The sequence below is a fragment of the Odocoileus virginianus genome, chromosome 5, assembly GCF_023699985.2.
Source record: "Odocoileus virginianus isolate 20LAN1187 ecotype Illinois chromosome 5, Ovbor_1.2, whole genome shotgun sequence".
Taxonomy (NCBI): Eukaryota; Metazoa; Chordata; class Mammalia; order Artiodactyla; family Cervidae; genus Odocoileus; species Odocoileus virginianus.
This window is the reverse complement of record NC_069678.1, coordinates 4,196,235-4,211,426: the sequence shown is the minus strand read 5'-3', so window position 1 is coordinate 4,211,426 and position 15,192 is coordinate 4,196,235. Positions and strand designations below refer to the sequence as shown.

The following is a 15,192-nucleotide window of genomic DNA, read 5'->3' as shown; positions in this document are numbered from 1 at the left end:
TGCATATCTGAGGTTATTGGTATTTCTCCTGGCAATCTTGATTCCAGCTTGTGCTTCTTCCAGCCCAGCGTTTCTCATGATGAACTCTGCATATAAGTTAAATAAGCATGGTGACAATATACAGCCTTGACATACTCCTTTTCCTATTTGGAACCAGTCTGTTGGTCCATGCCCAGTTCTAACTGTTGCTTCCTGACCTGCATACAGGTTTCTCAAGAGGCAGGTCAGGTGGTCTAGTATTCTCATCTCCTTCAGAATTTTCCACAGTTTATTGTGATCCACACAGTTGAAGGCTTTGGCATAGTCAGTAAAGCAGAAATAGATGTTTTTCTGGAACTCTCTTGCTTTTTTGATGATCCAGCGGATATTGGCAATTTGATCTCTGGTTCCTCTGCCTTTTCTAAAACCAGCTTGAACATCTGGAAGTTCTTTGTTCACATGTTGCTGAAGCCTGAGTTGGAGGATTTTGAGCATTACTTTACTAGCGTGAGATGAGTGCAATTGTGTGGTAGTTTGAGCATTCTTTGGGGTTGCCTTCCTTAGGGATTGGAATGAAAACCTTTTTGCATTTCTTTTTCTTGGTGATGGTCTTTTTTTTTTTACTTTAATATTCAAACAATAACTACCTTGTATCTCTTCTACTAAAGCTTTTTATTTCTCAATAAGACTTCTGACAACGTTAATGCATCATAAGTAAATACATAGGGCTGTATTTTATCTCTGTGATCTTTGGCACATGTGTCAAGTTGGAGAATCACAAAAGGCAATAAAAATTTCTAATTACTGCTTTGCACATTCTTTTAATCATCTTTACATAAAAATATAAGGCTGCAAAAAAAATATATATAAGGCCGCAAAAAGGCAAGCTGAAATTTTATATGTGAAATTGTTTTAATAAAGAGTTTTACATACAGTACCTTACATATAGAACAGTGTGTTTGCAGTTTTAAATAATATCTGAATGTACAGTGGCATGTATTCTTATCAAAGATAAATTCAAGTTGACTGTCTTATCAGCTCACTGCTTCCTGTACAAGATCATGGACCTCTGTCCATAGTTCTTCAGGCACTCTATCAGTTCTAATCCCTTGAATCTATTTGTCACTTCTACTTTATAATCATAAGGGATTTTGTTTAGGTCATACCTGAATGATCTAGTGGTTTTCCTACTTTTTTCAATTTAAGTCTGAATTTTACAGTAAGGAGATCATGATCTGAGCCACAGTCACCTCCGGCCTTGTTTTTGCTGATTGTATGGAGCTTCTCCATCTTCAGCTGCAAAGAATATAATTAATCTGACTTTTGGTATTGGCCGTCTGGTGACGTCCATGTGTAGAGTAGTCTCTGATGTTGTTGGAGAAGGATGTTTGCTGTGATCAGTGCATCCTTTTGGCAAAACTTTGTTTGCTTTTGCCCTGCTTTATCTTGTACTCCAAGGCCAAATTTTCCTGTTACTCCAGGTATCTCTTGACTTCCTACTTTTGCATTCCAGTCCCCTATGATAAAATGGACATCTTTTTTGGGTGTTAGTTCTAAAAGGTCTTGTAGGTCATCATAGAATTGTTCTGCTTTTGCTTGTTTGGCGTTAGTGGTTGGGTCATAGGCTTGGATTACTGTGATATTGTATGGTTTGCCTTGGAAACAAACAGAGGTCATTCTATCATTTTAAGATTGTACTCAGTACTGCATTTCAGACTTGACTATGAGGGCTACTGCATTGCTTTTAAGGAATTCTTGCCCACAGTAGTAGATATAATGGTCATCTGAATTAAATTTGCCCACTCCAGTCCATTTTAGTTCACTGATTCCTAAAATGTTGATGCTTGCTCTTGCCATCTCCTGTTTGACCACTTCCAATTTACCTTGATTCATGGACCTACATTCCAGGTTTCCATGGAATATTGTTCTTTACAGCATCAGACTTTACTTCGATCACCAGTCGCATCCACTACTGTGGGTTGTTTTTGCTTTTACTCTGTCTCTTCATTCTTTCTGGAGTTATTTCTCTTCCAGTTGCATATTGAGCATCTATCAGCCTGGGGAGTTCATCTTTCAGCATCGTTTCTTTTTTTTTTTTTAAGCATCGTTTCTTTTTGCCTTTTCATACTGTTCATGGGGTTCTCAAGGCAAGAATACTGAAGTGGTTTTCCATTCCCTTCTCCAGTAGACCATGTTTTGTCAGAACTCTTCACCATAACTTGTCCATGTTGGGTGGCCCTACATGGCATGGCTTATAGGTTCATTGAGTTAGACAAGGCTGTGATCCATGTGATCAGTTCGGTTAGTTTTCTGTGATTGTGGTTTTCATTCTCTCTGTCCTCTGACGAATAAGGACAAGAGACTTATGGAAGCTTCTTGATGGGAGAGACTGACTAGGGGGGAAACTGCATCTGATCGGCGGGGCCTTGCTCAGTAAATGTTAATCCAATTTCCTGTTGATGGCTGGGGCTCTGTTCCCTCCCTATTTTTTGGCCTGAGACGAAACTGTGTTAGAGGTAATGATGGTAATGTGGCCTCCTTCAAAAGGACTTGTGCACACATTGTTGTATTCAGTGTCTCTGACCCCACAGCAGGCCACTGTTGATCCACACCTCTGCTGGAGATTGCTGGACACTCACAGGCAAGTTTGCTCCTTGTGGAGACCCTGTTCCTTTCTTCTGGCTCCTCGTCCACTAAAGGTTTTATCTGTACCCTTCAGGAGTCTTGTTTCCCCAGTCCTGTGGAAGTTCTGCAGTCAAATCCCACTGAATTCCCTGGGGATTCTCAGCCCCTTTGCCAGATCCCCAGGTTGGGAAATCTGTTGCTTGTTCTGTGCTCAGCCGCTCAGTTGTGTCCAACTCTTTGTGACCCCATGGACTGTAACCTGCCAGGCTCCTTTGTGAGGATTCCCTCGGTGAGAATCCTGGAGTGGGTTGTCATGCCCTCCTCCAGGGGATCTTCCCAACCCAGGTCTCCCTCATTGCAGGCAGATTCTTTACCATCTGAGCCACCAGGGAGGCCCATGTAGGCTTGGTTGGTCTTAATTCTCCAGTCCCTCCAGAGACCAGGCTGATTCCATGCGGTTCAAGGTCCCCACCATAGGTCACGTTATTAGCATAAACTGTCTGACATGACTCAGGCTCTAGGTAAACAAAAATGCTCTTAACAGGCAGAATAATAAAGGTTTAGAGGTTATTTTCCAGGAGCCTGGTTTAGGCCAAATCTTCTCTGAGGATGTGCAGCGTTTGGACAACCCAGACTTGCTGAGTGAATCCTTTAGATAACATCGCATTATCTAGTATTCTTATAGATTAACATAAAACTTGTTAAGAATCCCTGTGTGGGGTCTTGTTAAAGATTATGGTTGATGTCTTAGCAAGGAGAGAAAGTTGAGACCTAACCTGCAGGGGAAGATGCTAGTAAGAGGCAAGGTGATGTGCGTTACCTGCAGAATATCTTAAAGTTTCAAGAATTAAAGCACTATTTACCTCTGAAGGCAGGGGTATAAAGTAGAGATGGAAAAACATTATTTGAAAGTTTTTAAAGGAGCTTTTAACCCCTAAATCTCCAATTCTCTAGCCTAAGCGTCCTGGATACTGTCCTCCCTTTCCCAAAAGAAAACCAGAATTTTATTTTTGGATGGATAAATTAGAGAAGATCTAGATTTGGGAAATACCAGGTATGATATGGCTGAGGGGAAAGGGCAGAAGTTATTCTAAAAAAAAGAAGAGTGTTGGAGGTGGAGAGCATTATTTGAAAAATGGATTCTGAATATTGAGACAGCTTTATTCTGCTAGACTTTTAAAATTCTGCTAGTAAAATTTATTTTCATTAAGCAGGAAAATGAAGGATTTTTCTCTGGGGAGACCTGACTATGACTGGCACAAGAGGAAAGAGCTACTCTGTTCTTCAGTAAAGTGCTCCCTGGGTTTCACCTGATCTCCCTAAGATGAAACTCAGTCAACAAGTCTAGCCTGTTCATTGACAGCCTTTGATTATTTTGTAAATGCTTTACTCATACGTGAAGAGCAAACCAAAGAACACCTAACATGTAAAGAAAGTTTGTTACATGAGAGAAATGGAAGAAAGTTTAGAGGATACAGAAACAATGCAGAGACAAGAATACAGATATCTAAAAAGAATTAACATCTTTACAGTGCCAAAAAATTAAATTTATAAAATGTGAGTTAGTTATAAAAAGGAACGTTTACAGAATAAGAAAGAGTTCTTGGAAAATAAAAATGTGATAGTTTAAAAAATTCAAGAGAAGAATTGGAAGATAAAATTGAGCATCTTTCTCAGAAGGACAAAAGATCGAGAAAATAAGAAAAATGATAAGATCAGTCTACAACATCTAATAAATGGCTGATTAGTGGTTTTGAAAAGAGAACAGGGAAAGTAGAGGGGAAGAATTCAAAGACACAATTCAAAGGTTCCTACTGAAATTTTAGAAAAGAAAACGAAGCTTTAGAAAATTTAGAAAGAATGGCATTAACAAACAGATGCTAAAAGTTTATAGAGAAAAAAAATAGTTCTACCCAAAAGATTGGGATTGTGTATAATGGAACATTAGATTCTTCAACAGTAATATTAGAAACTGAAAGAGTGTGGAGCTAAGGCTTAGAAAGAATTATATATTCAGCCAAATTATGACTCAAATCTGAGGGAAATATGTTTTTAGACATTTTATGAGATTGTTACTAGAAAATATGCTTCAGCATAAAAATAGATATAGTGATTTTGGAAACAGGTGAGCTGTGACTAGAGAGAGAAAGCAAGGGCACTGTCAGGATTGTGAAAACGGGAACCAGTAGGATGATCGCTGCGCTTCAGGTAGAGAACAAAACTCCCCTTTAGAGTCAGAAGAAAGAGAGCCTCAGAAAAGATTTATCAGAGAATAAAGTGAAACTGACAGTTTTCTGAAGTGTTTGATTATCTTGAGACAAGTTTTGAAACTCAAGTTTAATTTGGAAGTAAATTAATAATTTTTACTAAAACTACATCAACAATAAACCCCACCAAACTTCAGACCAGTAGTTAACAGCAGGGAATACAAAAGTTGAACAAATTAATATATCGACAGTAATATAAGAAAAAACTGTTAACTATGTTGAAAGAGTGTGAGACAGGGAATATAAATGGAGAAGTATGTATAGGGGTGGATTGATAGTTTATAAGAAAGCTAAATTAACTACATGGGACTATAGTAAATAGCTCAAACTTTTTTTTAAATCAACAAATTGCCCTGTAAAGTATACAGTGGTAAGTAGAAAAACAGGTGGAAGAGTTTAAGTAATTGGCTCAGAAAAAGGGAAAGTTAGGAAAGTGGGGAAGATAGGACAGGCTATTAGATTTTTTAAAAATTCAACATTATTGAGACATATTTTACATACAGTAAAATGTGTCTGTTTAAGAGTTCAGCTTGATGAGTTTGGACAGTTTTACACACCGGTGTAACAGTTGCAATCAAGCTGTGAATACGTCCGTCATCTCAAAATAGTTTGTGTCCCTCTTCAGCCAGTTCACCCGATTCCTTGGCCCCAGGCACCTACTGATCTGCTTTTAGTCATTATAGATTAGATTTGTCTTTTCTAGAGTTTCAATCAAATGGAATCATAAGGATGCGATATTTTATTTCTGGGCTTTTTTGTTCAGCGTGTTTTTGAAATTCATTCCATAAATCTCAAATGATACAGTATTATTCCACTGTATAGATGTACCATGATTTGTTTTATTCATTCACCTGTTGACCATTTGTTCATCATTTGGTCCAGTTTTGGGCTGTTAGGAGTAAAATTGCTGTTTACATTTGTATATAAGTCTTTATATATACTTATAAATGTGTTTTAGTTTGATATTTCAGTCTGTGATCTGTTGTGAGTTAATTTTTTTATTATGTGAAGTAGAGATTGTATTTCATTTTTCCTCATAGGGTGGGCATTTTAGTGTTCTAACATTATTCTTGGAAAGATTATCCATTTTTGATTGAATTAACTTGACTGTTTTGTTCAAAATTGGTTGACAGAATCAGATGTTATTCTTTCTACTCAATAATCTGTATTCCTGTTCTTAATGAGACTATGATACTGTGTTGATTACTGTAACTTTTGTAGTAAGTTTTGAAATCAGGTAAGTCCTCCAACTTTGTTCTTTTAAAAATCTTGTTTGGTCATTCTAAGTCTTTTGCCTTTATAGAATTAACTTTTCTATGAAAATAAAAGGTTGCTGAAATTTTGATTGAAATTCATCTACAAAATGAATTTGGAAAAACTGTTATTTTAACAACATTAAAGAAAAAGAAAACAACATTGAGTCTTTCATTACCTGAGCATGTTATTATCAATCCACTTAGTTTAGCTCAGTTCAGTCTCTCAGTTGTGTCCAACTCTTTGCGACCCCATGAACTGCAGTACACCAGACTTTCTGTCCATCACCAACTCCTGGAACCTAAACTCATGTCCATTGAGTCGGTGATGCCATCCAACTGTCTCATCCTCTTGTCATTTCCTTCTCCTGCCATCACTCTTTCTCAACATCAGGGTCTTTTCAGATGAGTCAGTTCTTCAAATCAGGAGGCCAGAGTATTGGAGTTTCAGCTTCAGCATCAGTCCTTCAAATGAATATTCAGGACTGATTTCTTTTAGGATGGACTGGTTGAATCTCCTTGCAGTCCAAGGGACTCTCAAGAGTCTTCTCCAACACCACAGTTCAAAAGCATCAATTTTTCAGTGCTCAGCTTTCTTTATAGTCCAGCTCTCACATCCATACATGACTACTGGAAAAACCATAGCTTTGACTAGAAGGACTTTTGTTGGCAAAAAATGTCTCTGCTTTTTAATATGCTACGTAGGTTGGTCATAGCTTTTCTTCCAAGGGGCAAGTGTCTTTTAATTTCATGGCTGCAGTCACCATCTGCTGTGATTTTGGAGCCCTAAAAAATAAAGTCTGTCACTCTTTCCATTGTTTCCCCATCTATTTGCCATGAAGTGATGAGACCAGATGCCATGATCTTAGTTTTCTGAATGATGAGTTTTAAGCCAGCTTTTTCACTCTCCTCTTTCACTTTCATCAAGAGGCTCTTCAGTTCCTCTTCACTTTCTGCCATAAGGGTGGTGTCACCTGCATATCTGAGGTTATTGCTATTTCTCCTGGCAATCTTGATTCCAGCTTGTGCTTCTTCCAGCCCACTGTTTCTCATGATGTACTCTGCATATAAGTTAAATAAGCAGAGTGACAATATACAGCTTTGACATGCTCCTTTTCCTATTTGGAACCAGTCTGTTGCTTCTTGAGCTGCATACAGATTTCTCAGTAGGTAGGTCAGGTGGTCTGGTATTCCCATCTCTTGAAGAATTTTCCACAGTTTGTTGAGATCCACCCAGTCAGCTTTGGTGTCGATAATAAAGCAGAAGTAGATGTTTTTCTGGAACTCTTGGGCTTTTTCGATGATCCAACAAATTTTGGCAATTTGATCTCTGGTTCCTCTGTCTTTTCTAAATCCATTCTGAACATCTGGAAGTTCACAGTTCACATACTGTTGAAGCCTGACTTGGAGAATTTTGAGCATTACTTTGCTAGTGTGGGAGATGAGTGCAATTGTGTGGTAGTTTGAACATTCTTTGGCATTGCCTTTCTTTGGGATTGGAATGGAAACTGACCTTTTCCAGTCCTGCGGCCACTGGTGAATTTTCCAAATTTGCTGACATATTGAGTGCAGCACTTTCACAGCAGCATCTTTTAGGATTTGAAATAGCTCAACTGGAATTCTATCACCTCTACAAATTTTGTTCGTGGTGATGCTTGCTGAGGTTCACTTGACTTCACATTCCAGGATATCTGGCATTAGGTGAGTGATCACACCACCGTGATTATCTGGGTCATGAAGATAGTTTTTGGATAGCTCTTCTGTGTATTCTTGCCACCTCTTCTTAATATCTTCTGCTTCTGTTAAGTCTATACCATTTCTGTTCTTAATTGTGCCCATCTTTGCATGAAAATTTCCCTTGGTATCTAATTTTCTTGAAGAGATCTCTAGTCTTTCCCATTCTGTTGTTTTCCTCTATTTCTTTGCGTTGATCACTGAGGAATGCTTTCTTATCTCTCCTTGCTTTTCTTTGGAACTCTGCATTCAGATGGGTTTATCTTTCCTTTTCTCCTTTGCCTTTCACTTCTCTTCTTTTCTCAGCTATTTGTAAGGCCTCCTTAGACAACCATTTTGCCTTTTTGCATTTCTTTTTCTTGGGGATAGTCTTGATCACTGCCTCCTGCATAGTGTTACAAACCTTTGTCCATAGTTCTTCAGGCACTCTGTCTATCAAATCTAATCCCTTGAATCTATTTGTCTCTTTCACTATATAATCATAAGAGATTTGATTTAGGTCATACCTGAATGGTCTAATGGTTTTCCCTATTTTTCTAATTTATGTCTGCATTTTGCAATAAGAAGTTCATGATCTGAGCCACAGTCAGCTCTCCTGTCTTGTTTTTGCTGACTGTATATAGCTTCTGCAACTTTGCCTGCAAAGAATATGGTCAATCTGATTTTGGTATTGACCAACTGGTGATGTCCATGTGTGGAGTCTTCTCTTGTGTTGTTGGAAGAGGGTGTTTGCTGTGACCAATGCGTTCAGCTTATCTCTTATTTAGCACCAGAGGATTTACACGGGAGTGAAACCTTATAAATGCAGTGAATTTTGATAGAGCCTTCAGCCAGAATGCAAACCTCAGCAAACACCAGCGAACTCATATTGGAGAAAAGCCCTACAAATGTACCGAGTATGAAAAAGCCTTTAGTGACTGTTCAACAAGTGACCCTTGTTGATTTTCTTTAATTTCTCTTAGCAACAGTGTTTTGTAGGTCTTAGTGTATAGTTCTTGCACATATTCTATTTCGTGTTTTTTGATATCTTATAGGTGTAATTGTTTTTGAATTTCCATTTCTGATCATAACTAGCATGTAGAAATGTATTTGATTTTAGTTTGCTGAACTTGAAGTTTTTGTTACTGAAGTCATCTTGTAGTTTTATTGGCTCTTTAAGATTGCTTTTGGTTTTCCTTGTACATAGGCATATGCTTTGTGAATAGAGGTACCTTTTCCTTTTTGATTTTTATGCCTTTTGTTCCTTTTCTTTTTGCACCGGCTAGGGCCTTCAGTACATTATTGAAAAGAAGTGGTGAGCATGCACGTATTTGATTTGTTCTCAACCTTAGGAGTAGGGTCTTCTGCCATTACGTGTGATGACTGCTGTAGGGTTTTTTTGGAGATGCCCTTTAGTAAGTTGAGGATCTTGTCCTGTAGTTCTAGTTTTCTGAGAGTTTGTTTTTTTTTAAATCATGACTGGGTGTTGAATTTTACAGATGCTTTGTCTGCATCTAAAAAGATGATTGTATGTTTCTTTTCCCTTTTATTTGTTAACATGGTGAAATATATTGATAGGTTTTTGAATGTTAAATTCCACTTATATTCCTGACTTAAATTGCACAGGGTCATTGTGTAGTATCCTTTTTATATATTGTTAATTTTTGTTAAGGAATTGTTAAGGAATTTTGCATCTGTGTTTTTAAGATATATTGATTTTTAATTTCCTTGTAATATTTTTGCCTAGTTTTGTGTCTGAGTAATGCAGGCTGCAAAAAAAGGTTGAGAAATGTTTTAATGAATATTATGTTTGATAAACCATAAGCTACTGTTACATAATTCAACTGATATTTAATTAAATACTGTGCTGTTGTATAGCTTAGTACTCACTGGGTTGTAAAAAACTCAGTTCAAACTAATTGATATAAAAATATTTATTAGCTTAGGGGCTCTAAACCAGGGCTTCAAATTTGGCTCAGTCCAACCCTCCAGATGTTATTGTTAACAGATATGTATATCTCTGTCTGTTTTCTTTTGTTACCTCGTTTCTCCATGTTGGGAGAGTTAGCCCCCATCAGCTTCAGGGGTATATATTGCATAGGTCTTGAGATTGCAAAACAAGAGAGTTCTTTGTCTCATGGTATCTATACCAATATATGTGAAAGGACTTGATTGCCTTTACTGAATCACATGTACCCAGTCATGTAGTGTAGGTCAAGGATTGACAGGCTACAACCTGCTGGCCAAATTCTGCCTACTTTCTGTTTTTTTAAAAATACAGCTTAATTGGAACCCAGTCATGCTCATTTGTTTACATATTGTCCAGGGCTGCTTTTTGCTGCAATAGCTGAGTTTAGTGGTTAGCATATATAACATATAGACTTCAAAGTCTAAAATACTTACTTTATAGGAAGAGTTTGCTGATCTTTGGTCTAAAGTCAGGCTGTGTTCATTGATTGTGGAATCAGAGCCTGTTTTTGATGGCTCTGTCATGGTCACAGTGAGGGAAGGGGAGCTGTTTCTAAAAGGATTGGCAGTTCCTAAAAGGAGAGAATGCCAAATAGACACTTTGCTCCCCAATAAAAAGAGATTCTTTATTACACCGAATTTTTTGTTCTGTTGTGTAGACTTAAGTTAAACATGATTATGTATGTTTTCATATTGACACCGATGTTAACAGAATAGTATACTAATGTAGGAGATACAGGAGAATGTGTAAGGATATAGTAATAGAATCTTTAAATTGCATGAAATATAAGGATAACGGTCTGTGAAAAATGTAAATTGATGGGTTATAATTTTTCTTTTCTCAGATGATGAAACATGCCTGGGATAATTACAGGATATATGGATGGGGGCATAATGAACTCAGACCTATTGCAAGGAAAGGACACTCCACTAATATATTTGGTAAGGTTACTTTTTTTACTGTTTTCATTTTCTACCTTCATTTTAAAAATAGGAACTACCAGTCATCTTTTCTGACAACAGTGCAGTAAGATTAGATCTCAATTACAGGAAAAAAACTATTAAAAATTCCAACATATGGAGGCTAACTAACACACTTCTGAATAACCAACAAATCATAGAAGAAATCAAAAAAGAAATCAAAATATGCACAGAAACGAATGAAAATGAAAACACAACAACCCAAAACCTATGGGACACTGTAAAAGCAGTGCTAAGGGGAAGGTTCAGAGCAATACAGGCTTACCTCAAGAAACAAGAAAAAAGTCAAATAAATAACCTAACTCTACACCTAAAGCAACTAGAGAAGGAAGAAATGAAGAACCCCAGGGTTAGTAGAAGGAAAGAAATCTTAAAAATTAGGGCAGAAATAAATGCAAAAGAAACAAAAGAGACCGTAGCAAAAATCAACAAAGCTAAAAGCTGGTTTTTTGAGAAGATAAGTAAAATTGACAAACTGTTAGCCAGACTCATCAAGAAACAAAGGGAGAAGAATCAAATCAACAAAATTAGAAATGAAAATGGAGAGATCACAACAGACATCACAGAAATACAAAGGATCATAAGAGACTACTACCAGCAGCTCTATGCCAATAAAATGGACAACTTGGAAGAAATGGACAAATTCTTAGAAAGGTATAACTTTCCAAAACTGAGCCAGGAAGAAATAGAAGATCTTAACAGACCCATCGCAAGCACGGAAATCGAAACTGTAATCAGAAATCTTCCAGCAAACAAAAGCCCAGAACTGGATGGCTTCACAGCTGAATTCTACCAAAAATTTAGAGAAGAGCTAACACCTATCTTACTCAAACTCTTCCAGAAAATTGCAGAAGGTAAACTTCCAAACTCATTCTATGAGGCCACCATCACCCTAATAGCAAAACCAGACGAAGATGCCACAAAAAAAAGAAAACTACAGGGCAATATCACTGATGAACATAGATGCAAAAATCCTTAGCAAAATTCTAGCAAACAGAATCCAACAACATTAAAAAGATCATACATTATGATCCTGGGCTTTATCCCAGGAATGCAATGATTCTTTAATATCTGCAAATCAATCAATGTAATACACCACATTAACAAATTGAAAGATAAAAGTCATATGATTATCTCAATAGATGCAGAAAAAGCCTTTGACAAAATTCAACATCCATTTATGATAAAAACTCTCCAGAAAGCAGGAATAGAGGGAACATACCTCAACATATAAAAGCAATATATGACAAACCCGCAGCAAACATTATCCTCAATGGCGAAAAATTGAAAGCAGTTCCCCTAATGTCAGGAACAAGGCAAGGGTGCCCACTCTCACTACTACAATTCAACATAGTTTTGGAAGTTTTGGCCACAGCAATCAGAGCAGAAAAAGAAATAGAAGGAATCCAGATAGGAAAAGAAGTGAAACTCTCACTGTTTGCAGATAAAATGATCCTCTACATAGAAAACCCTAAAGACTCTATACCAGAAAATTACTAGAGCTAGTCAATGAATATAGTAAAGTTGCAGGATATAAAATTGACACACAGAAATCCCTTGCATTCCTATACACTAACAATGAGAAAACAGAGAAATTGAGGAAACAATACCATTCACCATTGCAATGAAAAGAATAAAATACTTAGGAATATATCTACCTAAAGAAACAAAAGACCTATACATAGAAAACTATAAAACACTGAAGAAAGAAATCAAAGAGGACACAAATAGATGGAGAAATATACCATGTTCATGGATTGGAAGAAGCAATATAGTGAAAATGAGTATACTACCCAAAGCAATCTATAGATTCAATGCTACCAATGGTATTTTTCACAGAACTAGAACAAATAATTTCACAATTTGTATGGAAATACAAAAAACCTCTAATAACCAAAGCAATATTGAGAACGAAGAATGGAACTGGAGGAATCAACCTGCCTGACTTCAGGCTCTACTACAAAGCCACAGTCATCAAGACAGTATGGTACTGGTACAAAGACAGAAATATAGATCAATGGAACAAAAATAGAAAGCCCAGAGATAAATCCACATACCTATGGACACCTTATCTTCAACAAAGGAGGCAAGAATATACAATGGAGAAAAGACAACCTCTTTAACAAGTGGTGCTGGGAAAACTGGTCAACCACCTGTAAAAGAATGAAACTAGAACACTTTCTAACACCATACACAAAAATAAACTCAAAATGGATTAAAGATCTAAATGTAAGACCAGAAACTATAAAACTCCTAGAGGAGAACATAGGCAAAACACTCTCCGACATAAATCACAGCAGGATCCTCTATGACCCACCTCCCAGAATATTGGAAATAAAAGCAAAAATAAACAAATGGGACCTAATTAAACTTAAAAGCTTTTGCACAACAAAGGAAACTATAAACAAGATAAAAAGACGGCCTTCAGAATGGGAGAAAATAATAGCAAACGAAGAAACAGACAAAGGGTTAATCTCAAAAATATACAAGCAACTCCTCCAGCTCAATTCCAGAAAAATAAATGACCCACTCAAAAAATGGGCCAAAGAACTAAACAGACATTTCTCCAAAGAAGACATATAGATGGCTAACAAACACATGAAAAGATGCTCAACATCACTCATTATCAGAGAAATGCAAATCGAAACCACAGTGAGGTACCATTTCATACCAGTCAGGATGGCTGCTATCCAAAAGTCTACAAGCAATAAATGCTGGAGAGGGTTTGGAGAAAAGGGGACCCTCTTACACTGTTGGTGGGAATGCAAACTAGTACAGCCACTATGGAGAACAGTGTGGAGATTTCTTAAAAAACTGGAAATAGAACTGCCATATGACCCGGCAATCCCACTCCTGGGCATACACACCAAGGAAACTAGATCTGAAAGAGACACGTGCACCCCAATGTTCATTGCAGCACTGTTTATAATAGCCAGGACATGGAAGCAGCCTCGATGCCCATCAGCAGATGAATGGATAAGGAAGCTATGGTACATATACACAATGGAGTATTACTCAGCCATTAAAAAGAATACATTTGAATCAGTTCTAATGAGGTGGATGAAACTGGAGCCCAAGTAAGCCAGAAAGAAAAACACCAATATAGTATACTAACACATATATATGGAATTTAGAAAGATGGTAACGATAACCCTGTATGCAAGACCGAAAAAGAGACACAGATGTATAGAACAGACTTTTGGACTCTGTGGGAGAAGGCGAGGGTGGGATGATCTGAGAAAATAGCATTGAAACATGTATATTATCAGTTGTGAAACAGATCGCCAGTCCAGGTTGGATGCATGAGACAAGTGCTCAGGGCTGGTGCACTGGGATGACCCAGAGGGATGGGATGGGGAGGGAGGTGGGAGGGGGGGGTTCAGGATGGGAACACATGTAAGTCCATGGCTGATTCATATCAATGTATGGCAAAAACCACTACAATATTGTAAAGTGATTAGCCTCCAACTAATATAAATAAATGAAAAAAAAATTTAAAAAAAGAAAAGTAAATTAAAAAAAGGAAAAAAAAAATAGGATCTAACTTTTTAGATACTTTCTCAAACCTGAGTATAGTAATCCCTGCTTATCTAAGCTTTTGTTTTCTTTCTATTCATTTACTTATAGTCAATCTCAGTCTGAAAATATTAAATGGAAATAATTCATAAATTCAAATTTTGTGCTTTTTCCAGCCTGGGATATGAACCATCTCTTTGTCCAGCATATCCTACTTGTTAGTTAGCCATCTGTCTGGGTTATCAGATCAACTGTGGAGATATCACAGTTCTTGTGTTCAGGTAGTCCTTATGTTACTTAATATTAGGCCCACAACACAAGAGTAGTGATGCCAGCAATTTGGATTTGCCAAAGAGAAACTGTAAAGTGCTTTCTTTAAGTGAAAAGATGAAAGTTCTTCACTTAATAAGGACCGTATGCTGAGGTTAAGATCTAAGGTAAGAATAAATATTCTAATCATGAAATTGTGAGGAAGGAAATTTGTGCTAGTTTTGCTGTTGTGATTCAGACTGCACAGGTTATGGCTGTAGTATAATTAAATGTTTAGTTAAGATGGAGAAGTCTTTACATTTGTACAGTAAGATCTTTTAAGGAAGAGAGAGAGAGACCACATCTACACAATGTTTATTGCAGTAAATTACTATAATTATTCTATTTTATTATTAGTTATTGTCAGTCTCATATTGTGCCTAATTTATAAATTTAGCTTTATTATAGATATGTATGTTTGGAAAAAAAACAAGTAGAGTTTGGTACTTTCCAGGGTTCCAGGTATCTGGGCACCTTGAGATAAAGGGGACTTTTTTATTTCTCATGGGCTTCAGTCCATGGGGTCACAAAAGAGTCAGACATAACTTAGTGACTAAACAACAGTAACAACTGTATTTCTA

At 37.0% G+C, this 15,192-nt stretch overlaps 1 protein-coding gene across 3 annotated transcripts in view; it reads left to right on the top strand.

The window, feature by feature from the left end:
* MAN1A2 (mannosidase alpha class 1A member 2) overlaps window positions 1-15,192 on the top strand; it is a 153,145-nt gene that overhangs the window by 39,056 nt on the left and 98,897 nt on the right. For all 3 annotated transcript variants that reach the window (XM_070467237.1, XM_070467238.1, XM_070467239.1), the window contains exon 3: window positions 10,651-10,747. In XM_070467237.1, the coding sequence (XP_070323338.1) occupies window positions 10,651-10,747 (97 nt within the window). The remainder of the gene's footprint in view (window positions 1-10,650; window positions 10,748-15,192) is intronic.